This window comes from Polypterus senegalus, chromosome 13 (assembly GCF_016835505.1).
Source record: "Polypterus senegalus isolate Bchr_013 chromosome 13, ASM1683550v1, whole genome shotgun sequence".
NCBI classification, from domain to species: Eukaryota; Metazoa; Chordata; class Cladistia; order Polypteriformes; family Polypteridae; genus Polypterus; species Polypterus senegalus.
The window spans coordinates 98,786,579-98,814,052 of record NC_053166.1 but is presented as its reverse complement, the minus strand read 5'-3'; the positions used below and the strand labels follow the sequence as shown (position 1 = coordinate 98,814,052).

Genomic DNA, 27,474 nt, shown 5'->3' with positions numbered 1-27,474 from the left:
GGACTGATGACGTGCACGGAGATAATTATACTACACAGGAGCACTATAAGAGTGAAATGCTTAAGCCCTTCACCTATGGTTCTGCATGTGAGTTGATGGCTGCCACTGAATTGTTCGGTTGTCGCTTGTATCAATCAATCAATCAACATTTATTTATATAGCACATATTCATACAAAAAAATGTAGCTCAAAGTGCTTTAAAAAATGAATAGAAAAATAGAAGACACAATAAAAAATAAACATAAGTCAACATTAATTAACATAGAATAAGAGTAAGGTCCGATGGCCAGGGTGGACAGAAAAACAAAAAACTCCAAAGGCTGGAGAAAAAATAAAATCTGTAGGGTTCCAGACCAAGAGACCGCCCAGTCCCCTCTGGGCAATCTACCTAACATTAGTCAAACAGTCCTCTTTGTATTTAGGGTTTTCATGGAAGGACCTGATGATGATGGTCACGTAGACTTCTGGCTTTCAGTCCATCAATGTTGGTGCATCATGATGCTTTGAGTAGAAGCAAGAAACCGGAAAAAGAAACAGAAGAGAGAGTAGGGGTCAGTATGGATTTTGGAGCCACTATGAATAGTTATTATGAAGAATTGAACATACAGAGTATCAGTATTAAGTTAAAGTGAAGTTATAAAAGGCCATGTTAAAGTAATGTGTTTTCAGCAGTGTTTTAAAGTGCTCTACTGTATTTGCCTGGCGAATTCCTATTGGCAGGCTATTCCAGATTTTAGGTGCATAACAGCAGAAGGCCGCCTCACCACTTCTTTTAAGTTTAGCTTTTGGAATTATAAGGAGACACTCATTTGAAGATCTAAGGTTACGATTTGGAATATAACGTGTCAGGCATTCCGATATATAAGATGGAGCAGATTATTTAAGGCTTTATAAACCATAAGCAGTATTTTAAAGTCAATCCTGAATGACACAGGCAACCAGTGTAGTGACATCAAAACTGGAGAAATGTGTTGGATTTTCTTTTCCCAGTTAGGATTCTAGCAGCTGCATTCTGCACTCGTTGCAAATGATTTATGTCTTTTTGGGTAGTCCTGAGAGGAGTGCGTTACAGTAATCTAGTCTACTGAAAACAAAAGCGTGAATTAATTTCTCAGCATCTTTCAATGATATAAGAGGTCTAACTTTAGCTATGTTTCTTAAGTGAAAAAATGCTGTCCTAGTGGTCTGATGAATATGCGATTTAAAATTCAGATTACAGTCAACGGTTACCCCTAAATTTTTACTTCCGTCTTAACTTTTAATCCTAGTGCATCAAGTTTATTTCTGATAACCTCATTGAATCCATTATTGCCAATTACTAAAATTTCAGTTTCTCTTTATTTAGTTTGAGAAAATTACTATTCATCCATTCAGAAATACCAGTAAGACATTGTGTTAGTGTATCGAAAGAGTCGGAGTCATCAGGTGCTATTGATAAGTACAGCTGTGTGTCATCAGCATAGCTGTGGTAGCTCACGTTGTAACCTGAGATAATCTGACCTAACGGAAGCATGTAGATTGAGAAAGCAGCGGACCCAGGATAGAGCCTTGTGGAACACCATATCGGATATCATGTGTCTTTGAGATTTGATTACCACAACTCACAAAGAATTTTCTCCTGCCAGGTAGGATTCAAACCAATTTAAGACACTGCCAGAGAGGCCCACCCATTGACTAAGGCGATTTCTAAGAATATTGTGATCAATGGTGTCAAATGCAGCACTCAGATCTAAGAGGATGAGAACAGATAAATGGCCTCTGTCTGCATTTACCCGCAAGTCATTTACTACTTTAACAAGTGCAGTTTCTGTACTGTGATTTGTTCTGAAGCCTGACTGAAAGGTATCAAGAATAGCATGTTTATTGAGGTGGTCATTTAACTGCATAATGACTGCCTTCTCTAGAATTTTACTTAAGAAGGGCAGGTTAGAGATGAGGTCTAAAATTTTCAAAGGCAGAGGGGTCAAGATTATTTTCTTGAGCAGGGGTTTAACTACAGCAGTCTTAAGACAGTCTGGAAAGACCCCGTATCTAATGACAATTACTATGTCCAGAATATTGTCAATTAGCACGCCTGATATTTCTTTGAAAAACCTGGTTGGTATTGGGTCAAGGACGAGGTGGAGGGTTTCAGTTGAGAGATTATACTATGTAATTCAGGTAAATCTATCCTGGTGAAAGCATTTAATTTGTTTATAATGGAGTACCGGGCTTTGGAGGTTCTGCAGTGTTGGGGAGATATACTATGTTATCTCTAATATCATTAATTTTTGATTGAAAAATACAGCAATGTTCTCACAGGTTTCACTGGAAGTATTCTGGGGGCATTCCTTTGTGTTACCTGGGTTTAACAGACGATCAATTGTTGAAAATAAGACTCTGGGATTACTAGCATTGTTATTTATAATATTAGAGAAATAGCAGCCTCTCAAGACGGACAGTGTTATTGTATTCTGTTATTTTAACTTCAATATCTCATAATGGATAGTTAGTTTAGTTTTCCTCCATTTACGCTCAGCTCTACGACATGTTCTTTTAAATCAGACACTCTTTGGGTCTTCCATGGAATAACAATACTAGAGGATTTTTTAACTGTCTTTTCAGGTGCAACTATGTCAACAGCAGTTCTTACTTTAGAATTAAAGTTTTCCACTTTACTATTTACATTATCCTCGCTATTATAGTTGGCATTATAAACGGACTGATTGCTTAGAATAGTTGTAAGCTTTAAAGCTGCTGATGAGTCAAAGAAGCGTTTTTTAACAAAATGCTTCTCATGAGCGTTTTCTATCTTTATTTCTATATTAAATAGTAGAAGGAAATGGTCTGATAGACCGATATCAATGACCTGCTTTATATCAACTTTAAGTCCTTTAGTAATCACTAAGTCTAACGTATGACCTGCTTTATGTGTAGGCTGATTAACGAGCTGCCTCAAATCAAAAGAGTCCAGGAGGTTCATGAATTCCTTTACCTTTTGGTCACACTGATTGTCGACATGAAAGTTAAAGTCGCCGACTATTAAGAGTGTGTCATAGTTTGTAACTAAAATTGACATTAAGTCAGAGAATTCCTCAAGGAAAGACGCGTTATATTTAGGAGGTCTATACACGGATAATACGAGAACGTGAGAATCTCCATGAATAACAACGGCGAGATACTCAAAGGATTTAAATTTACCAAAACTAACATCTTTACATTTTAATCGGCTCGAGTAAATGTTTGCCAATCCGCCCCCCTTTTTCCCCTGGCGGTCTGCACGAGTAAAACTGTAATCCGAAGGCGCAGATTCGATTAAAACTGCCGCCCCATTTGAGTTAAGCCATGTTTCATTTAGCGCAATAAAATCAATCTTTCTATCACTAATAAGATCGTTTATAAAAAATGTCTTGTTAGTTAAAGCTCTAACATTTAATAGTGCCATATTTAATGTTTCTGAAGGGCAGAGCTGAATTTTATGCGTGTTATTGGTAATCGGAACAAAAATTAAGTTATTTTTGTTAACGCCGCTCTGTGTGTACTTTTTATGTAATCTACAGTCTGTTTTCATAGTCTTAATGCAGTGTTGATCTGAAGTAGTAATTTCAAAAGTGTACCGAAATGGCCTAATATTTTACACCTTTGGAGAACTGCCAATGCCTCTTAAACATCTTAGATTCACAGGTGATGATTTGAGTAGTGGACACTTTGATGTTTATGAATGTTTCAACTCTCAAAAGTTGGATGCGAAGTTAATGATGAAACCGGTTGTATGCTTACATCGCTTGACAGATGCCGAATGTCACTTCAACACAAGTCCTGAAAATACTAACGTAATTGAAACAAACCATGAAACACAAACCGATTATGACAGCAGCAATCCAAGCTGTGAGAAAACAGTAAAAAGGAGGCGTTTTAGACGTCGTGGTACATTTTCTTATGCAGCTAGACGGAAACAACTTCGTGCCGCTGCCGCCAAATACTCACAGAAAAATCCACAAGTTAATAGACATGCTGTCGCTAAATATTCGCAGGCAAATCCACAAGTTCATGAAGACGCTGTCGCTAAATACTCGCAGGCAAATCCACAAATTCATAGAGCTTCTGTTTCTAGGTACGATCCCAATAATGAAAAACGACTCATACGAACACAACAGGTTTGGCTCAAAAAAGCTGATTGTGGATTTGCGTATGACCCAAACATACATTATGAATCTGACAAAACCAGTACACATTGGATCCATGGATGTTCACTGTGACGATTGTCAAGCTCATAGGTGGAATTGCGAGTGTCCTGGTTTGTGCTGTAACGGTGGTAAAGTCTCTCTCAATCCTTTACGTAAGCTTCCTGACCTTCTTGAGGGCCTGTTAAATGGTGAACAACCTCAAAGTGAGCATTTCTTGAACAGTATTTGAAAGTACAACAGCACATTTCAAATGACATCATTTGGTGCTAACCAAATCGTTGAGGGAAATTTTATGCCTTCATTTAAAGTTCAGGAACAAGTCTATCACTTGAATTGCAGTCTTCTACCTATGCCGACTGAGGAACACAAATTTTTGCACATTTATTTCGAGGGGGACGATGAAAAGGAAGCACATATGCGGTGCGCTAATGTTTCTAGAGTTAACACGCCCCTGGTGCAGCAATTACAAAAAATTCTGCATAATTGTAACACTTACATCCAGGACTTCCAATCCGCAATCAACAGAATTTCAGATGAGGCAACTATTTTTACTGGCAGTGAGAGAGTTTTTGTTCTTCGCATCCCTGTTATACCCTCTGATCTCCCATTTCAATTCAAATGCCTTCAATTTCCAGTAAGGCTCTTCTTCGCAATGACAATTAATAAGCCTCAGGGACAACGTCTGCCTTGGCTGGTGTAGCGGTAAGAACTGCGGCCTCAAAATCAAGAGGTTAGTGGTTCGAACCCGCTTCTTCCCGTTTTGAGTAGAGCTGCTATAATTATTACTATTATATAATTAAAACATACATTTGATTTGAGTCTGTAACAGCTGGTGTACATTTTTGCTAACTGTAAAAGATATCACTGAAGGGATATAAGCAGAAGCACAAACGCTGATGAATCATGTCTTCTTGGTATCTTATTGTCATTTGAACATTTTTAAATTCAGATTTATTCTTGATTAAAAGCACACCTGTTTTGTTATACTTTTGTTAAACTGTTTATTTTATATTCCAGTAACCACCTGAATGACATCAAATATGTCTCTGCCTCCCTTGTGCATACACACACATCCATGCATGAAAGCACTCTTATTTGAAAATGCTATGTCATTTGAACATGAGTCGTCATTTTAACATGCTTTTTTTCAGATCTTGCTAACCTCAACATTATGATGCATGGTACTGAGAATGCAGGCAGACTTCTTCTTTTTGGGCGCATACACTGTGAGCATGGCACTGCCAGACCTAAACACTAGCGTGGAGAATTGCTCCCGTATTAAAGTGACTTTAGCTATAGAAGGAAGTCCCACTTTATGTATTGTGCCAAGCAGAGTTGTGCTGCAGTGCAGTGGTCTATTAGCCAGCTAAAGCAACAGGAAAAAGTCGTTTGTTGTTGCAATTCTGCCTTTGTCTAGAAATGGCTCCTTAGACTTTCAGAGACTGTGATCATAAAGCTTTTCTCCCCTGAGATGACTGGGATTTTTTCCTATATAAGGAGAGGCATTTGCACATGTACTTTGTCTCCAGATCTGCCGTAATCCAAAACTTTATGTCAAATTTGTCAGGCTTGTTTGAGATGTATTGCAAGAAAAGACAACGGACCTTGGTTGGAAACAGTTGCTTATCAACAGTAATATGTTGCCCTGGTTTGTAACTCAAAACGCAGTTCTCGACAAAATGGTTCCAGATGTCCGAGGTTGCAGGAAATGTTTTGTTTCTCCCATATTCTGCATGCATTTCTTTGTTGTCAAAGTGCATATGCCGCATGATACTCTGATAGCGGTCACAGGGCATCATATCTTTGATTGCTGGTACAACAAATAGTTCTGACCAGTCATTGACCACAGCATCAACTGTGGCCATCGCTGCTCTTGTGAAGAGAATGGAGATAAATGCCATCACCTCAGAGAGGGAGAGGTAAATTCGTTGCATCATGTGAATGAAAGAATAAAACTGAATAAAAAAAAACTAACTTTTACAGGTAGCAAAAATTTACATTGGGAGCTACAGACTTGAATCAAATGTATGTTTTTATTATATAATAGTAATATAATAGCAGGTCACTACATAAACTGGGGAAAACCAGGGCTCAGACCCGCAAGCTTTTGATTATAAAGCAGCAGTTCTCACCTCTACACCAGCCAAGCAGACAAGTCAGCTTTCTGTCGATTGATATCTAGGCTTTGCTTTTAACTAATTGACAGCAACATGTAAATTGAATGATTTCCTTTTCTTTGGTTATATTCTTGACTAACAGAAAAAAAGTTTCTGTTTTAGTCGTGTTTTAAACATTTCTTGCCTTGCATTTCCTGTCATCCTACACACATAAAATGTATGCATTCCAAATAATGAGATATTATTTACCCTGCATCAGTGCATGCTCCCCAACATGATCTGATACAATTCCAGGCACCTCACATCCAGATAAACAGACTTGAGCTGGGAGAACTTCAGCTGCGTCAGTGTGGGATGCGATAGCGGGCTGCAAAGGAATTAAAGGTGGCCCAGCACTACAACTTTTTCCGTAGGCTCCAGGGATTTTAGTGTTAAACTTATTTAGAAAGTTTCATTTTAGTAGCATCTACAATCCTTTAGCAATTTCTAAATCTGTTTCCAAGAAAGTTTTTAAATAAGAAATTGGGTAGTCCACATTGTGTTTTCCATTGGGTTTGTTGCCAAAGTTTTTATCAGTAATTTTTTCTTGCATATGCACAATACTGTATATCTTACTGACTAACATTTTGTTAAAATATCATGTAAGATTTGTTAATATGAAGCATGTCATGTTAAATGCATTCTGCCTCATTTGGTCTTGTGTCTGATTTATAATATTTTGGATTTGGTGAATTGAGTAACTTGAATTCATGCTGCTTACTTTTTTTCTTTATCGTTGCCTTTATATTGCAACGGGCATTGCAAAATAGCTTATCTACCATCGTATGTCACATGATTAATGTTACCATGTTTAATAATGATGTATTTAATAACAATGTTCTGAAGTGACAATAATATATCATCAATCTAACTCTGTGAAGAGAGGATTACTTGTGTTTTGTGTGTATTGTATTTACTCCATTGTTTGATACCCTTGCACGGCCAACCTACCTGGAAGGGGGACTCTCTCTGAATTGCTTTTCCCAAATCTCTTACCTACAAGGTTTTTTTTGTTTTTTTTTGTCTTGTCTTGTCTTGTCATCTTAGGGAGTAAAGGCGCTGCTGTCAAAACAGAGTCTTTTAAACCCATTAGACATGTGGTTTTGAGTTATACAAGAAATAAACTGTTATTGTTGTTAATAATGTGAACGTTGTTAATAATGTAAATAATGTTTTGTCCATTGCTTTTCCGGACACTTAATTTCTTATTCCAGTACAATGACAACGTGTCTCATCACTTGATGACAGCAAGGTGCCCTATTGTGAGTTGCAGTTATATGAGTACACCCATGAATTGACCATAAATTACCCATAGTTTATACCTTCTAACCTATTTTACTTTGGGCAAATGGATGAATGATTTTTTGGTTGCCATTGGGGTAAATAAATATTTTTTCTTTTGTAACCAAAAATCATAAAATCAAAAGTGTATTTGTTTGACATTGGGTTTTTTTTTTTTTGGTTCAATACTCCCTTCCTCAAATTCTTCTCCAGATGCATTATCTGAGCCAGCAGCCCTTGGTACAGAAGCTGTGTTTCAAGTCTCTTCATCAGTCTCCCAGATTTCTTCATCAACAACTGTACATTCAGCTCAGGCAGAGTGCATTTTTTCTAATATTTCTGTTGTTTAAATAGTATGTCATGGAATGTACATGTCTTGTTGTATTTAACTTTCACTTAAAGGCAAAAAATTATTTTCTGCACATGTTTAACATCTTTTTTCCATATTTAATTAGCCTGTGCAGTATGCACAAACACAACAAAACTGCAAGACTGAGATCATTGGCAAACCACAGCCAGACAATACAATCAAGAGCTGCAACGTAGAACAATATCAGAAATACCGTAAGTACAAATACCATATCTAAGTGGTTTTTACATTTTCAAACTGATAGTACAGTAGATGTCAATCTTTTTAATTACTTCAGGAATATAAGGGTACTTTATTGTAAAGTTTTATGATGCGATTTATTCTAGAATAAAGTGTTGAAATGTCAGTGTTTGTGTTAAAAATCCACACAGTATTCCTAGTTTTCTTATTTATCTTTGTTTACCCAGTTTGCTTCATGGTTTAGTAAAAATAATTATTTTTATCATATTACTTGTTCTCTTACATATATATAAAAATATGTATAAAACTTATTTTTTTTAGAAATTTTATTGATTTTATTGTAATCATTCCATACAAAGAGATACATTTTTACAAAAAATAGGATTGAAAACAAATCAACCCCCACCCCTAAGAAAGAGAGCATGGCCAACGGAGTAAAACTTAAAGCTAGTAAAAATAAATAAATTGATGAGTTTAATAGGCAGATAAAGATAAACAGAGAACAAAAAGAAATGGGAAGAGAATCTACTTCCTCAGTGCTTTAAGAGCTTATTCTAAAATATTATTGATTAGATCCTGCCAGGTTTTGAAAACGTTCTGCACAGATCCTCTAACTGAGAATTTGATTTTTTTCCAATTTCAACTAATATAAAACATCAGTTACCCACTGACTTAAAAGAGGACAGTTAGGATTCTTCCATTTTACCAAAATAAGCCTGCGTGCCAATAGTGTAGTGAAGGCAATCACAGTTTGTTCGTCCTTCTCCACTTTAAGCCCATCTGGAAGAACACCAGTCACAGCTGTTAATGGGTTAGGAGGGATTGTGACACCAAGTCTATCTGAAAGGCACTTAAAAAATTTTGTCCAGAATGATGTTAATTTGGTGCAGGCCCAAAACGTGTGACCCAGTGAGGCTGGAACATGATTGCAGCATTTGCGGGTTGGATCTTGCACTGGAAACATTTTTGACAGTTTTAAGCAAGACAGATTAGCTCGATATATAATTTTGAATAATTGTATGCTTTGCGCATATGGAGCTCGAGTGAATTCTCGACATTGCTACCTTCCACTCCTTTTCTGATATGTTGAGTGAGAGATCCTTTTCCCATTGTCCTCTTGGATCTTTGAAAGGGAGGGACTGTAAAATAATTTTATATATTGCAGGAATGCTGTCTGAGTCTTCGAAACTGAGCAATATTTTTTTCCAGCATAGAGAAAGGTGGGAGATGAGGAAAATCAGGCAGGTTCTGTTTAACAAAGTTTCTAATTTGAAGATAGTGAAAGAAATGTGCTGCTACAAAGTTAAATTTGAAATGTAATGTTCATAGGATGCAAAGATTTTATCTATATAAAGATCTGTAAGCAATTTAATCCCAAATGTTTTCCAGATATTAAAAACTGTATATGTTTGCGGGGATTGAATAAAGTGGTTCTCATGCAGAGCTGCCACAGATAAAAGATTCTCCATCTTAAAATGCTTTCTACATTGGTTCCATATTCTGAGTGAGTGAAGCACAATTGGGTTATTAGTATATTGGCGATAACTTGCATTTATTGGGGCACAAAGCAGGGAATATAAAGAAGTACTGCAGGATTTTATTTCTATTGCGGACCAAGCCTGTGTATATTCATCTATTTGTGTCCAGGTTTTATAGCTTGTATGTTTGCTGCCCAGTAATAAAACTGAAAGTTAGGTAGAGCCATGCCACCTTCTGCCTTAGGTCTTTGTAGAGTCACTTTTTGGATATGTGGATGTTTTAACATCCAAATAAATTAGGTTATGGTTGAATCTAATTGCTTAAAAATGATTTATTGATGTATATTGGAATGTTTCGAAATAAAAAGAGAAGCTTAGGAAGGATATTAATCATAACAACGTTAATTCTTCCAGCTAGAGTGAGATGAAGGGTTGACCATTTTTTCCATACAGACGGCGAAATTTTGTTGATAAAGAGCTTAATGTTTACTTGTAATGTTTACCCCTAGATATTTAAACTCATCTGCAATAATAAAAGGGAAGGTGTCCAATCTAATATTGTGTGCTTGAGAATTCACTGGAAAGAGCACACTTTTATTCAAATTAATTCTGAGACCAGAGATCTTTTGAAATTCTGTAAGTGCTGTTAAGACTGCAGGCACAGTATTTTGTGGGTCTGATATATACAGTACCATATCATCTGCATACAGAGAAATTTTCTGTTCAAGTCCTTCTCTGATAATCCCCTTTATCTGATTAGCATTTCAGAAGTGAACTGCCAGTGGTTCAATGGTGATTGCAAATAGTAGTGGTGACAAGGGGCATCCTTGTCTGGTACCACGTTCTAGTTTAAAGTAGTCTGAGCAAATGTTGTTAGTGCAAACTGAAGCTTCTGGATTGGGATGCAGTAGTTTGATCCATGTACAAATGTTCGGGCCAAACCCAAATTTCCCTAATGTAGTGAAAAGGTAGTTCCATTCAATCATATCAAATGCTTTTTCTGCATCCAACGATAATAATATCTCTGGGGTGTTTGACTTTGCAGGTGAATATATTACATTAAACAGGCATTGAAGACTGGAAGCTAAGTGTCGGCCTTTAATAAATCCAGTTTAATCTTGTGGTATTATCAAAGGCAGCACTTTCTCCATCCTTCTAGCTAGGACTTTGGAGAGTATCTTACCATCATTATTCAGAAGTGAAATTGGTCTGTATGATGCACATTGTAATAAGTTCTTATTTTGTTTAGGAAAGACTGTGATTAATGCTTGGCGAAAAGTTTGAGGTAGAAGTTGATTGTCTCTAGCTTCTGTAAATGTTGCTAATAAGAGGGGAGCTAGCTGAGTGTAGAATTTCTGACAAAATTCGACAGGGTAGCCATCATGGCCTGCAGCTTTCCCGCTTTGAAGCGACTTTATAGCTTCTAGTAATTCTGATAGTGCCATAGGTTTATCCAGTTCCTCTGCACTAAAAGTATCTATTTGTGGTATCTGTAATGTATCCAGTAATGTGTTCGATTGTGTGTTGTCTTCTTTAAACTCAGTAGAATATAAGGATTTATAGTAGTCTCTAAATGTGTGCATTATATTTTTATGGTCAATGATTTTATCTCCGTTCCTGTTGGTGATTGCTTGGATTGCATTGCGAACTTCTTGCTTGTGGATTTGTTGAGCTAAGTGCTTATTAGCTTTCTCTCCATGTTCATAGTAATGATGTCTTGATTTAAAAATGAGTTGTTAAGTTTCTTTGATTGTTAAGAGGTTGAGCTCTGAATTTCAGAGCCTTCCTTTTCTTATGAAGAGCCTCACTTGGACACCTGGCGTATTCTTCATCTATTCTAGTAATTTCACCGGTTAGCTCTGATACCTTCTTGGTTTCTAATCTATTTCTTTGGTAAAGATATGAAATAATCTGTCCTCTTAAGAAGGCCTTTAGAGTTTCCCCGAGTATTCCTGCAGAGACCTCTGAGGATGTAATTGTCTCTAGGAAGAAATTGATTTGTTTTGATATAAATTCTGTACAGTTATCATCTGCTAACAGAAATGGGTTATGACGCCATCTGCGAGATGAGTATGTGGGACATGATGATTTTAGCTCCAAAGGTCATGGTCGGAAATAACAATAGCGTCGTACTTGCAAGATTTAATTGTAGGCAAGAAATTATTAGCTTTAAAGAAATAATCAATTCTTGAGTAGCAATGATGCACTGGGGAGAAGAAAGAATATGTTCTTGAGTTTGGGTTTAGAAACCTCCAGGGGTCTGATAAGTTATGGTCAGTTGAAAACTGTGTAATTGTCTTTGCAGCGTTAGATGTCATCCCCCCTGTGACAGGAGACCTATCTAAGAGTGGATTTAAAACACAATTAAAGTCCCCAGTCATTATAATTCTGTGACTGTTCATAATGGAAATGGATGCAAATACATTTTGCATGAACTCCCTATCATCGACATTGGGTGCATAAACATTTATCAGAATAACTTTACAGTTAAATAAATTGCCCATGACAATTACGTATCTCTCTTCAGGATCAGATACTACATCTGATGCTACAAATGGGACTGTTCTATGTATGAGAATTCCCACACCTCTAGTTTTGTTTTGTAAAGCTGGAATGGAACATTTGGCCAGTTCAGTCTTTTTGCAGCCGGAATTAATCCTTGCTTAGTAATTGGGTCTCCTGTAAAAAAAAAAAAACTATTTTAGCGTTTAGACCTGTTAGGTGAGAGAATACTTTCTTTCTCTTTAATTTGTGATTCAGGCCTTTAACATTCCAGCTCATAAAGTTAACTGTCCCATCATGGAGATATTGATTCTGAATTTTTGATGTCATTTTGTAGTCTTAACTGGAAGTGAGACAATTTTAACCTTAATTTCCAATTTTCCCACACGTTATTGCCATGCTGCCTATTCTTACGTTGGTAATTATAATTATAAGGATTTAAAGGATAGATTAGATATAGCTTGCTCTCTTTCTCTTCATTTTTCTTTTATGTATCTGAATGTAGCAATTGGTGCCACTGCACTACTTTCAGGCTGCCCAACTGCATTTCATGAAGTCATCTTGGGCACTGGATCATTGCAATAATCAGATTGGAAAGATTCTGTCATCAGAACTGATGGCCAGAACAGGCTCCACTATAGAAAACTGAGCTCAACCCTATTGAACATCACTGGGATGACTTGAAATGTGTATTGCAAGCTAGGTCTTCATTACTTGACCTCACAGATGCTCTTTTGGCTGAAAAGACCATGGTTTTGGAATGGATTTTTCAACAAGCTCTTATAGGTGTGACTGTTAGGTGTCCACAAACCTTTGGTCATGAAGTGTGCAGTACCTTTACATGATTGCAAAATAGTAGTTAGGTTCACAAAGGGAAGCTAGAACTTAATATTATTTTTTGTGCGTAATGAGCGTAACAAACTCAAGTTCTACATACAGTGGAACCTCTGGACACAGACGTCTCTGAACACGTACAAATCGGGTTACGACCAAAACGTTCGCCAAACTTATGCATCTGTTCATGACCACACACTCAGGTGCTGAACAAGCCATTTTCCCTTCCAGTTTGTACGCACCGATGATTTCCACACGTGTTCAGTCTCTTCCTGTACTGTACATTGTTCTCGGTGCATCACGCAGAGGGACTCTCCCATAAAACTGTAACCTTCTCTCAACCCAGCTTCCTCCTGTGGTATAGTGGGTCCACAGCTCCCATCAAAAAGGCCAGTTTTAATAAATAATCACCGCACTCGGCGCTTAGCAAGGGGGCGTGGTGGTGTGTTGCCAAAGCGGTTCCTAAGTGCACAGTTGAGAAACGGTCCGCATCCGTAATTGTTTCCAGGAGCTGCTGATTGCCACGACTACCAAGTCCTCTTCATAAATAGAAGCGCGAGTTGGCTAAAGGTAAAAAGAATAGAACAGGAAAGAACGGGAGGTTGCAGGAGGAGAAAGCCCCGGTGCAGGAGAGAGAGAGAGCAAGCACAGGCAGGTATCTGCCTGATAAATTCAGATAAGCAAGCATGCAGCTGAGCAGGGAGCCTGGGAGTTTTGCCTCAGTGTTATTCAGTGTTTTTACATTTAGTTTACTATTACACTTGTGCATTCTATGGTATAATGAAGTATTTTTATGCTTAAAAATCTTTAAAGAAAATATATTACATACATTTTGTACAGTCTGGAATGGATTAATTGTATTTACATACAATCCTATTGGGGAAATTACTTCGGGTCCCGAGGTTCCACTGTACCAAGGAAAATTAGAGTGGAAGGAATCAAGTGTGGTATAAAGTTTTATATATAAGATTTATACATAGAGAGAAATGAAATTGAGGAGGATTAGTAACAGTTTAAAGATACAGAAATTCTTACATTTCTGTACAAATGACTAAAAAACAAAAATGCAGTATGTAACACTAATTGACAGCTTTAATCAGGGTATGCTAGGTAAAAGTAGTTAGTCTTCATCCTGGATGTAATAACTGAGACGGGGCATCTCTTATATTAGCAGGCAGGTCATTCCAGAGATTCAGGGCCCTGTAAATAAAAGGTTCACCTCCCACAGTTATTTTATTAATCCTTGGAATCTTAAATAGTCTGGCATCTTCAGATATCAAGGTTTACTGTGGTTTGTAAATAATGATAAATTCAGATTAGTAATCAGGGTCTTAGCCATTTAAGGCTTTTTAAGTTAGAAGAGGGTTTTGAAATCGGCCTTAAGTTTAACTTAACTTAAACTTTAACTTAACTTTAACTTAAGTTTCTCTATTTCACTGATCACTTCTACCACTTTCTTTTATGTGGAATTGCTCCCTGGACACTTTTTACACATTTTTACTATTTTACTATTTGACATGGATTTTTACACTCCGAGAATCGCCTATTCAAGTAGTCAGCTTAAAGCACTGAGAAGAAATGCTTATGCCGGTGTGGTTCCTTATTTACCTGACGAGGTAAGAAGACGATATCGGGCAGCCGAGCCGGCGCAAAGATAAAAAATAAGATTAAATCGAGACAACTTGAGAGAAAATGGCGTTATAAACAGTCGGTGCCTTCTGTGATCCTGGGAAATGTAAACTCACTACCAAATAAGATCGACGAACTGGCTGTGCTGGTGAAAAATGTCAGAACCTACAGATAATGCAGCTTGCTGTGTTTTAGTGAAACGTGGCTAACGTCTATCATCCCAGATGCTAACGTGGAGCTACCCGGGTTTACCACAGAGCGGGCAGAGACGCAAGTACCTGTGGAAAGAAGAAAGGAGGAGGACTCGCTCCCTATGTCAATACATAGGTCATGGTGCAACTCAGGACATGTAAACGTTAAAATCTCCACTTGCTGCAGGGACATCGAACTGTTGGCCGTAAGTCTGCGTCCCTATTACTTGCCCAGAGAGTTTGGACACGTGATTGCTGTTATTGTTTACATCCCCCCTCAAGCGAACGCGGAGATGGCGAGTGACATCATCCATTCCGCAGTTGCTAAGTTACAAACGCAGCACCCTGAGGCACTTGTGCTAATCGCTGGAAAAGTTAAAGACGCATACAGCGCCACCCCACTGCCTGTGCTTGGGAAAGCAGATCATAACCTGGTTCTGCTTCAGCCTCAATACAAACCAAGAGTGAGGGCGCTACCTACAACCACACGCTCATTCAGGAAGTGGTCCGCTGAGGCAGAGCAGGCTCTGAGAGACTGCTTTGGAACTACAGACTGGGATATATTGCTTGGGTCACATTGTGAGAACATTGAAGAGGCTGTTGAATGCACAACTGATTGCATCAACTTCTGTATGGACATTGTAGTTCCAGTAAGAACAGTATGCTGCTATGCTAACAACAAGCCATGGATTGCAAGTGACATCAGGGACCTTTTGAACCAGAAGAAAAGGGCTTTTAAAGGTAGTGATAAGCATGAGCTGAAGTGCGTGCAGAAGGAACTCCGAGTCCAGCTCAGGGCGGCGAAAGAGCAGTACAGGAGAAAGCCGGAGCAGAAGTTGCAGAACAACAGTATGAAGGAAGTGTGGGATGGGATTAAGATTATCACTGGCTGCAGCTCGAAGTGGGGTGCCGCCATCAAGACAGACGTGGAGAGAGCAAACCAAATGAACAACTTCTTTAATAGGTTTGATCACAGTAACCCACTCTCACCTCGGAGTACTGCATCCTCCAACCATCCTTCTGCTGATACCAGCATAGGTGAGACATCCCCACCCACAATTACAGCAGCCCAGGTGAGCAGAGAGCTGAAAAGACTTTGTGCCAGCAAAGCAGCGGGTCCAGATGGTGTATCGCCACGATTGCTGAAGACCTGTGCGTTGGAACTGGGGAGTCCTCTACAGCGCATCTTCAACCTGAGCCTGGAACAGGGGAGAGTCCCAAGGCTTTGGAAAACATCTTGTATCACTCCTGTCCCAAAGGTATCACGTCCTAGTGAGCTGAATGACTTCCGCCTGTTGCTCTGACATCACATCTGATGAAGACCATGGAGCGGCTGCTGCTTCACCACCTGAGGCCACAGGTCCGCCACGCCCTCGACCCTCTGCAGTTCGCATACCAGGAGAAGGTGGGAGCGGAGGATGCCATCATCTATATACTTCATCGATCCCTCTCCCACCTGGACAGAGGCAGTGGTGCTGTAAGAATTATTTTTTGGACATCTCTAGCGCCTTCAACACCATCCAACCTCTGCTCCTTAGGGATAAGCTGACTGAGATGGGAGTAGATTCACACCTTGTGGCATGGATTGTGGACTATCTTACAGACAGACCTCAATATGTGCGTCTTGGGAACTGCAGGTCTGACATTGTGTGCAGCAATACAGGGCCGCGAGGGACTGTACTTTCTCTCGGTCCTGTTCAATCTATATACATCAGACTTCCAATATGACTCGAGTCCTGCCACGTGCAAAAGTTCGCTGATGACACTGCTATTGTGGGCTGCATCAGGAGTGGGCAGAAGGAGTAGTACAGAAAGTTAATCAAAGACTTTGTTAAATGGTGCGACTCAAACCACTTACACCTTAACACCAGCAAGACCAAGGAGCTGGTGGTGGATTTTAGGAGGCCTAGGTCCCTCATGGACCCTGTGATCATCAGAGGTGACTGTGTGCAGAGGGTGCAGACCTTTAAATATCTGGGAGTGCAGCTGGATGACAAATTGGACTGGACTGCCAATACTGATGCTCTATGTAAGAAAGGTCAAAGCAGACTATACTTTCTGAGAAGGTTGGCATCCTTCAACATCTGCAGTAAGATGCTGCAGATGTTCTACCAGACGGTTGTGGCGAGTGCCCTCTTCTACGCGGTGGTGTGCTGGGGTGGCAGCATAAAGATGAAAGACGCCTCACGCCTGGACAAACTTGTTAAGAAGGCAGGCTCCATTGTAGGATTAAAGTTGGACAGTTTAACATCTGTGGCAGAGCGACGGGCACTAAGCAAACTCCTGTCAATCATGAATAATTCACTGCATCCACTTAACAGTGTCATCTTCAGACAGAGGAGTAGCTTCAGTGACAGACTTTTGTCACTGTCCTGCTCCACTGACAGACTGAGGAGATCGTTCCTCCCCCACACTATGCGACTCTTCAATTCCACCCGGGGGAGTAAATGCGAACATTAATTTTATTTTAATTCTTTTCATTTTTATTATTATTTAATTTAATATTGTTTCTTTGTATCAGTATACTGCTGCTGGATTATGTGAATTTCCCCTTGGGATTAATAAAGTACCTATCTATCTATCTAACTGGAATTATGTGTTTGTATTTTCTGTTTGTGCAATGATTATTGCAGTACATTTTTTGAGTTAACTGAAATCTGCATAAAGAATGATTTGAACATCCAGAGTAATGCATTGCAGTAGTTTGTGCTACTAGAAACAAACATATGAATTGATCTCTCAGTATTATCTTAATCTCCTAAAATTTTTAAAATAGAAAAAAACAAGTTCTATATAGTTTTGGAATGTGTGTTTTAAATGATATGCTAGTATCAAAGATAACCTCTAAATTGTGTGCTGATTCAGTAAAACTAATGGTGATTCCAGCTGAATTAAAGAGCGACTGAATGCCGTTGTGGTCCGAGTGATTCTCTCCAATAACTGCCATTTCTGTTCTCTGTATACAGAGCCATACAGTTGTCACTGTCTTTTAGTCTTCATGATGTACCACTTTGTGGCTGTGCTGTTATTGCTTCTAGATTCTTCCATTTTACAATAACACTTGCAGTTGACCAAGACAGATCTAGCACAGCAGAATTTTTATTTACTTATTTGTGACAAAGATGCCCTCCGATAATAGTGCCATGTTTAAATTCGCAGACCTCTTGAGTAAGACCCATTGTACTGCCAATATTTATCAATAGAGGCTTTGTGCTTGATTTTGCAACTGTTAACAGTGGGTGTAGCTGAAATACCTAAACTCAAAAATCTGTAGGGGTATCTGCATACTTTTGGCCATGTAGTGTATATGATGTTTGCTCACACTGATACGTTGTATCAGTGCATGTAGAGGACAACTACCTGTCCTAATTCTACAACTACTGCCTGTAGTCCTTGAGACAGTTTCTCATCAGCCATAACTCTGCCAGTCACCTTTGCCCAGAGACATTTGGCTGCACATTTGCATGCAGTTGAAATGGAGTACTTCTAAATGGTTCCAAGAAGAAAATTTCATGAAAAGAAATACATAATGTGCGTTATCTTTGTGTGTTTATCATAATTTTATCACATCATAACCTTTATGTTATCAAACATAATGCTTTGATTGGTCAAATGCTCATTTAATAGTTCAAAGAACACATTTTATGGAGTAAATTCTTTTAGTGTTTATGTTGATTTTGGGTAATCTCTCCAGTATTATGGTGTAAAGATATGTCATTGAGTTGATGGGTGATTCTAATTATTCTGTTATATGAGAGTTAGCTGTTTCGTGTGTTATAGCCGTTGCTGATGTGATAGTTTGCTGCTTTGTTCGTTCAGAAAATTGGTGAGGTGAAAATGCAGTCCCCAAGGCCATCCATAATGAAAAAGTGATGGTCAGAACATTTCTGAGTTAAAAATGTATGAAGGTATATTTATATATTGTAAGTCTGAATTTATTGTAAAACTGCTCATTTTAGCACGCAGTAGTATATGTAAGATGCTTTATGCTAAACAAAACTAATTAAAATAAACTTCATGTCTCAAGAAAATGTTATTAATTTTTCATTCTAGTTTTTTGCTACAAATCAAAGGTCGGCATGTGTGTTCTGTAATATGTGTTGTCAAACAGGCACTGAGACAAATAGTATATAGAGTAGGTAATAATTGTTGCCTGACTGATCTTGGTTTTTACATTGATGATAATGCCAGCAAGGATGACTAACTGGACATATATTTTGTACCAATATTTTTGGCATGTTTATTAATTACTATTATTAAGTACTACTTTTTCTTGAATATAAAAAAGATTAACTATATATAGATATATATATATCAGTTATATTTTTGAATAAAAGCGCAATTGTTGTGTTAGATTTGTACCATCTGTGAAAATATTTCTTTTGATATTTGGACTTCAGGCTTCATACATTATATAGTTTATGCCTACATTTTGTCATCTACTACTAGAATATAAAAAACTTTTCTGTTTTAACAATGTGTTTACACAGAGTACTGTAGAAACGGAACAGACATGAAATGCGTGTGTTCCAAACAACAATCTATTATTTCCACTCTAAAACTCCACTTCACTCCCAGAAAATCAATCAAGGCATGATCTGGGAGAAGTTTGTGCACGTTCTAAGTCGGTGGGGGGATGTGATTTTTATCAGCACATTTAGATGACAAAAGATGCTGGTGGAGAGCTGTGAACGATTTTAAGAAGCGATTTAAGGTGGGACGGATTTACAAGTTTTTTCGTAGGCTCTGGTAATTCTAGTGTTAAACCTGCACCTCACATTGATAAGAAAACAGAAGCCAGAAATCGGTATAAACCAAATCTTATCTCCAAACTCACAGCATGCATGGTATAAATGTTCTATTGTGCAGTCACTGCAACATACATGAAGAAATATTACTATTATTAAAAAATCCATCCATCCATCCTCTTCCGCTTATCCAAGGCTGTGTCGCGGGGGCAGCAGCTCAAATAGAGATGCCCAGACTTCCCTCTCCCCCGCCATTTCTTCTAGCTCTTCCAGGGGAATCCCGAGGCGTTCCCAGGCCAGCCGGGAGACATAGTTCCTCCAGCGTGTCCTGGGTCTTCCCCGGGGCCTCCTCCCGGTTGGACGTGCCTGGAACATCTCACCAGGGGGGCATCCAGGAGGCATCCTGATCAGATGCCCGAGCCACCTCATCTGACTCCTCTCAATGTGGAGAAGCAGCGGCTCTACTCTTAGCCCCTCCCGGATGACTGAGCTTCTCACCCTATCTTTAAGGGAAAACCCAGACACCCTGCAGTGGAAACTCATTTCAGCCGATTGTATCGCGATCTCGTTCTATCGGTCACTACCCATAGCTCATGACCATAGGTGAGGGTAGGAACGTGGATTGACTGGTAAATTAAGAGCTTTGCCTTACTGATCGGCTCCTTTTTCACAATGACCAACCGATGCAGAGCCCGCATTACTGCGGATGCCGCACCAATCCGCCGGTCGATCTCACACTCCATTCTTCCCTCACTCGTGAACAAGACCCCGAGATACTTGAACTCCTCCACTTGGGGCAGGATCTCGCTCCCAACCCTGAGAGGTCACTCCACCCTTTTCCGGCTGAGGACTATGGTCTCGGATTTGGAGGTGCTGTTTCCCATCCTAGCCGCTTCACACACAGCTGCGAACCGATTCAGAGAGAGCTGAAGATCACAGCCTGATGAAGCAAACGGGACAATATCATCTGCAAAAAGCAGTGACCCAATCCTGAGTCCACCAAACCGGACCCCCTCAACACACTGGCTGCGTCTAGAAATTCTGTCCATAAAAGTTATTAACAGAATCGGTGACAAAGGGCAGCCCTGGTGAAGTCCAACTCTCACTGGAAACGGGTTTGACTTGCTGCCGGTCAGTTAGCAGATCTATAACTGAGAACTATTAAATTATTTTAAATTATTTTAGCCATTAAATTATTTTATTGTGCTATAAATACTGAGTATATATTTATTTACCATATAAAAAAGAGGTTACAGAGTTGAGCATAAAGAGCTTCTCTCCTCTTCAAATGACCATTCAGATGTCCTTGCTTACATTTTTACTTTTATTATTATGAAGGTCATCTGACATAACTGGCAGAACTTCAAGTGGCAGAAGTGAGTTGCTATGGTTAAGGTTTCCTCAACCCAGAGTTGGTTCTAGGATTTTTGCTGTCCTGTGTGAAGTTGCAAATGGTGCCCCACCACCCCCTTTGCTTTGACAGGAATCTTCACTGCCAGACCTGTACATTGAGACCTGGAGATGAGAAGTAATTAGGACCTCAAATTCACAATTCAGTTATAGCAACATCCGTTTACAAGACTCTCTCAGGAAAATATGCTCTTGAGGGCTGCCATATCAGAAACTAGCAGAATACCTGCGCTTCGCAGCGGAGATGTAGTTTGTTAAAGAAGTTATGAAAAAGAAAAGGAAAAATATAAATGGAATGTATAAAGTCAAAACTTGAATGTATAAAGTCATCGCTGGAATATATAAAGTGAAAACTTAAATATATAAAGTCAGCGTCAGAATATATAAAGCGCTGACTTTATATATTCCAACGCTGACTTTATATATTTAAGTTTTGACTTTATATATTCCAGCGCTTGCTTTATATATTCAGAAATATTCCAACGCCGTCTTTATATACTCAGGTTTTTACTTTATATGTTTGGAAATGACTTTATATATTCAAGTTTTGACTTTATATATTCGGGAATGACTTTATATATAAAACTTTTGACTTTATATAGTTAAATTTAGTCATCATTGCATAACTTTTTCTTTACCATAGAAATTTAAAGACTAAATTCAACTTCAATTCCTAACAAAGATATTTCTGGCGACTAAATAGAACCTACTTATATCCAAGTTCGAGCTATTGAGCCGACGCCTGCCTGCCTGAATAAGTCACCCTCGCTTCGCTCTTACTTTTTTACCATTCATTTAATCATGGCTAGTGGCGGAAAAAGTATAAAATGGAAGGAGAATTACACTGAGTATGGCTTTACCAAAACAATTATTGATGGCGAATCGATTATTCATAAAGCTTCAATTGGTGATCTGTTTTTCTGTGTTAACCTCATATTTTGTCAAACTTCTTCTCAAACCAAACCATGGGTGCGAGGGTAAAGTAAATCGGGAAGCGCTGATCAATGTAATCGGTGTACCAGGAAATCATGCATTGAAAGAAGCTCCACTTTGCTTGTATTGCAAAGTGTGATTAAATGCGTGATTTTTTAACGCGTTATGGAGCACATGCATCGAAGCTTCTCAGCTGTGCTTGTGCTAAGAAAAGGAAACATTTTAAAAATAACGTAACATGATTGTCAATGTAACCTTTTGTAATTAGTGCCTGGAGGATTCAGTGTGGAGAAACTGTAGAGACCGCGTGTGTATTAACTTGTGGATTTTTCTGTGAGTATTTGTTGGCAGCGTCACAAAGTCGCTTCCGTAACACTGCGTGCGGTAGCTGCGGAGCTCAGCTCAGAGTGAAATGAGGTGAATGGGAGGGGAGATGATGACGTGACTCCCCCACCCACCTTAACTGTCAATCCCCCACAAACACAGTCTCGGAATTTGCATAAGCACAGCCCTTCACGCGGCAATTTTAACCGTTACAAAGTGATCAAAACTCGTTTATATCCTGCGTCCTCCTCATTAAACTTGTATCCTGCATTACCCGTGGGCATGACAAACGCCAGCGCAGCCTGTCTATGAACTTAATTTAAACTTTAGGTTTACACCTTGCTTTGTTTCCGAAGTAGCAGCACTCATGAATATGGTTGTATATGTCACTCGCTCGCTTCTTATTGTTTCGCTGCCTTCTCAATTATATAATGCATGTTTTCTTCAGCGCTTTTTGGAGGTCTTCCTGGTTTTCTAAGCACTGCGTTGACAGTCAGTTCACGTGATTACGTGGGAGGCGTGATGATGTCACACGAAACTCTGCCCCCCACGGCTTTCGAGCTCAACTCCATTACAGTAAATGGAGAAAAATACCTTCCAGTTATGACCATCATGCGTAGAATTTCGAAATGAAACCTGCACAACTTTTGTAAGGAAGCTGTAAGGAATAAGCCTGCCAAATTTCAGCCTTCTACCTACACGGGAACTTGGAGAATTAGTGATGAGTCAGTGAGTGAGTGAGTCAGTCAGTGAGGGCTTTGCCTTTTATTAGTATAGATATATAGTAGGAAAGGAGCTGTATTAGTAGTCTTTATTTTTTGCTTTTAACATTTGTTTAAAGAAACTGAGGCATTACAGTAACACATACAAGTTTTATAAATGAATAAAATAAATAGAAAAATTTTCTATAATGACAAAATTCAGTGAATGCACAACTGCTTTAGCATGAGCAACAAAGGACGAAGTTTTAACACAAGTTTTAATGTATGTCCATTTGGGAGACGATCATAGCTTGGGTTAAATCAGCTTTTCGCAATTCACTCAAGAGCTACAGTCATGTTGCTGCTTTGATTGTTTAACATTATTTTGCCATTTCTGTCTCTTCTTTGCTGCAGTTTTAAGATTATGATTATTGACATCATCATTGTTGGTGCTTGTGTTATTGTTGGACTGTGTTGGTCATTATATGGTAAGACTGAACATCACTAGTATGCAAAAATATATAAAACAATGTAATTGGACATTTGCTTTGAGTCTGAGCGTTCGTAGGTTTGTATTGTTTAAAAAAATGTTACGTCACCCAGGGCCTTTTCTGTGTATAGTGCAGACAATGCAGCTGCTGCTGAGGTACACAACATAAATATTTGGTTGTGCTCTGGTCCGGATCAGACAAAATTTTCTACACAAAACAGAGATAGGAATCTCTTCACGGGGCTGCAGTAAGAGACCCTGACCACTAGATGGCACCCTACTTACTTGCCTAGACTGCCTATACCCAGAAACAGCCCTGGCTCAATCGGCAGATATGATGATGTGTTCCCTGCTGCACACATGACTCTAATCTTGTACTGAGGACCTGGAGTTACTATTGGAGTTATTGGATGAGTTAAAGAAGAAGCTATTCAAAATACTCAAGTTGAAATAACCTTTCAAGGTAAATTTGAAAAAGCAAATTAATGACTGTTTGAAGTTTACATAAAATATTTATGTTTTAATACAGTTGGTTAGGTCAGGTCTGTTCAGGTCACAGGGTCTCTGGTTCAGGCTTTAATTTAAGGCCCATACAGACCTCTAACAGATACTCTTTTTGAAGCAGGGTTGTTTTTCCTGTGCATCATTGCCCTAACACCTCTCTTGGGTATTCTAAGGTATAACTTATTTGTCATTCAGTCAGAAAACAAATTAAATCCTATCTATGTTTTTAGTGTGTTCCAAAGGTGATCACTTCCTGTCAACAGGACATATGTGAAATAATGCATCTGAGTCCACATACAGACAAGAGGTGGAAAATCTGACATGGTGGTGGAGCCATAATAATTTGTTCCTCAACATTCAAAAAAATCAGGAGATTACAATAAAAGGCTCAGCCATTAGGATACAACAACTACTACCACAAATACTGTATATGAAAAATATCACTGAGAAATTTACCAAGAGATGAAGCATGTTTAACCCAAAATAAGCTTCTATATGTATTTTAAATGCATATAAAGGAAAAAAGAAAAATTGTACAATTAAATTCCACTCACACTCTAAATTTTAAATAAGTAAAAGCAGTTATTATAGAATGAAGTATAGTGCATAAAACAACTTTTACAAAAAGTAAAACATAGTGCATTCAACATATGAAAAAATAGAATATTCCCACAAACTAGTCATAAACCCAAATTTAATATCCCACGTATGATACAACATTTTCAAACACAACAAAAATATATGTTGTATACATGCCAATAAGCCATACAGGAAAACCTTGTAATTACAGTACAAAAGCAAACAAAAATTACAATAAAAATATATACACAAAGACAGTATAATCATACAGCTAACAATAAAAACAATAATAAAAGAAATAAAAAATCGTGTTTGACAAATGAAAAATACTATAAGCCCTAGTTTATTTACAATAATTATCAAAAAAAAACTGTATACAGTATATCATGAGCCTAGAAGGCATAACATAAGAAGAAGAGTCACTGGATTCAGAACCTATTAATATCATGCAAGGTGTAGACCTAGTCAGGGCGTTTCAAGGAAAAACCTCTCCTTCAGGGCACAGAAAACCAATAATTAATTTAAAAAATTAAAAAAAATATATATATAATTACATAAACCACTGAAAAAGTGAAAATTGCCATATTACTACTATCCACCACCAACCCATTTGAAATACCTATGGTATAAGAACAGGGACTAATAACAGTACATCCACCAATCATTCATCAATCAATTGGCCAAAAACAAAAGCTATATGAATGATAAAAATAACTATAAATTATCACAAATGTATAAACACTTTAGAAAGAAACTACTTAGCAAAGGACAAAGCTCACCTCACCAGAATGTCAGTAAGTAAATATAGAAGAAAGTCAACTAAGGGACTTGTAACTACCTGGAAGAAAAAACAACAAGAATGCAAAAGCAGTAAAATAGAACTAGAGAGACAGCATACATTACAAAGTGGAAATAATGAAAACATGTTTACCGCACACACTCCACATAAGCTAGAAGTCTGCATCTGTCTAACCAGAAATGAAAGCAAAAAGGTGTAGAAACTCGGGTATATCATAGAAAACCTGCCCAATCAAATGACTCATTAAGACCAATGGGGTGTAAGGTCTTTCATTGAAAAATCCAGTGTGCTTCCGTACATAGCAACAGATTGTCAAAATGACCTAGACAGGAGTGTGGTTTTACTATTTTGAGAATAGTAAAATTAAGGTCTGAGCAGTTTGTGATTTGTAGTAGTGAAATATCTAGATACAGAATGTTTCATAGATTTGGTCCTAATGGTACTTTTATGTTCAACAATACGATAACAAATAGAATGTAGGGGTTTACCTATATATAGCAAGGGACAGGGACAGAACAAAAGATAAATAACATATTTTAAACTACAATTAGATCTCTGTGTGAGATTGATGTCTCCCCGTGGGGTAGTAATAAGACTTCCTTTAAAAGCATTCATGTAACAACTGCAGTTTAAACAGTGATAATGTCCCGGAAGAATGTGCTTACAAGTTAGGATGACAGAATCATTTAATTTCCTGGCCATTGTGCTGTCGCAAAACCTTAAGTATGACAATAAATATCACATGCATTATTAGGAAAGCCCATTAGAGAATGTACTTTTTGTGTCAGCTGAGGAAATTCAATCTCCCTCAAGCAATATTGGTCCAATTCTACACAGCCATCGTCAAGTCCATTCTGATCTCCTTTCCCACAATAGTCATTTGTCTTGATGCCAGATAATCCTGCCTGGTATTTACAGTGAATATACTGAAATTGAGGAAATCCATACAGAATGCAATCTTCTGCCAACCTTAATTATAATTTCAACTGTGAATTCTTGCTGGATAGGCAGTTATATTGAAACTGAAGAAATTCTTTGAATTCTATTTCAGCTGTTCCCGATGTGTCAACATATCAGTACGATGAGACGTCTGGATATTACTACGATCCTCAAACTGGACTCTATTATGATGCAAATTCACAGGTATGTAACTGCAGTGACACCTGATATTAGGTCAGTGTTTTTACAGTACATGTGTTAGCAAAAGTTATTGCAAGTGTTTTGGGATTTAAGTTCCTCTTCTAGTTGTAGTAAACCTCCATTCACCTATCTTTTTTTTTTTTGCTCGCCTTTTGTTGTTTACTTTTAATTTATCTGTGTCTTATGGATTTTCATTGCTTAACATGAAATTTACTCAAGCTCTTCTAAAATTGTTACTCATGTTTTGTTTCAGTGTTGAAATATTACCTGCTTTGAGATTAGGCATCCTTTAAAGATGAATTTGTTTCCAATACACACACACACACACACACACTCAAAGTCTTAAATTATTTATTTTTTATTTTAATGAGTACAGGCTATATCTTGTTGAAATGCTTAATTATAACCCGGGCGAAACTGCTTGTTAAGGGTAAATGCAACATATGTATAATTTGTTTCCTCCTTATGTTTATGGATTGAATTTGTTTTCGTTTTGTTTGTTCCATCAAATTTAAACTGTCAGGGATCAAAGTCTGGTGCTCATACCAGACTCCAGATTGTCCACATGAGTGCCTAGTAGTTTGTAACTGAGATGGGCACAGCGGTGACTGAGAGACAGCAACCAGGTTCCATTAGCCAAAGTGCATGTTTGTTAAAACCAAATACAAATAATAAAGTGCAGTGCAGATATAAATAAAGTCAATAAATAATCCATAAAAAGAACAATCTTGTAGAGGTTAAAATGAGCGTATTTAACTATAATAAATAAATATTTTAAAATCTTATTAAGAAATGCTGAAAGACTGCGTTTGGCTTGCTCTCTCTCAAGGGTGGGGATCGATCTGTTCTTAGCATAATTCTTTTTTTTTTTGTAAAAACTTGATTGCTATGTATTGATTGTAATAAAATTAATAAATAAAAAAAAAAAAAAGAAATGCTGAAAGACATCAGGTTAGACTATTGCAGCACTCGCTTTCTGTTCACCTCACCCAAGTGGGTCTCCCCAGCCAGTGGTGACTCCAATATCTGCAGTTGCCTTCTCCCGGCTCCCATCCCACC

At 38.1% G+C, this 27,474-nt stretch overlaps 1 protein-coding gene across 5 annotated transcripts in view; it reads left to right on the top strand.

Moving 5' to 3' along the window:
* The window catches only part of rbm10 (RNA binding motif protein 10), a 367,172-nt gene that overhangs the window by 264,219 nt on the left and 75,479 nt on the right, over positions 1–27,474 (top strand). For 4 of the 5 annotated variants that reach the window (XM_039773885.1, XM_039773886.1, XM_039773882.1 and 1 more), the window contains 3 exons: positions 7,817–7,917; positions 8,059–8,167; positions 26,327–26,418. In XM_039773885.1, the coding sequence (XP_039629819.1) occupies positions 7,817–7,917; positions 8,059–8,167; positions 26,327–26,418 (302 nt within the window). The remainder of the gene's footprint in view (positions 1–7,816; positions 7,918–8,058; positions 8,168–26,326; positions 26,419–27,474) is intronic. The other variant, XM_039773884.1, reaches the window with a different exon arrangement.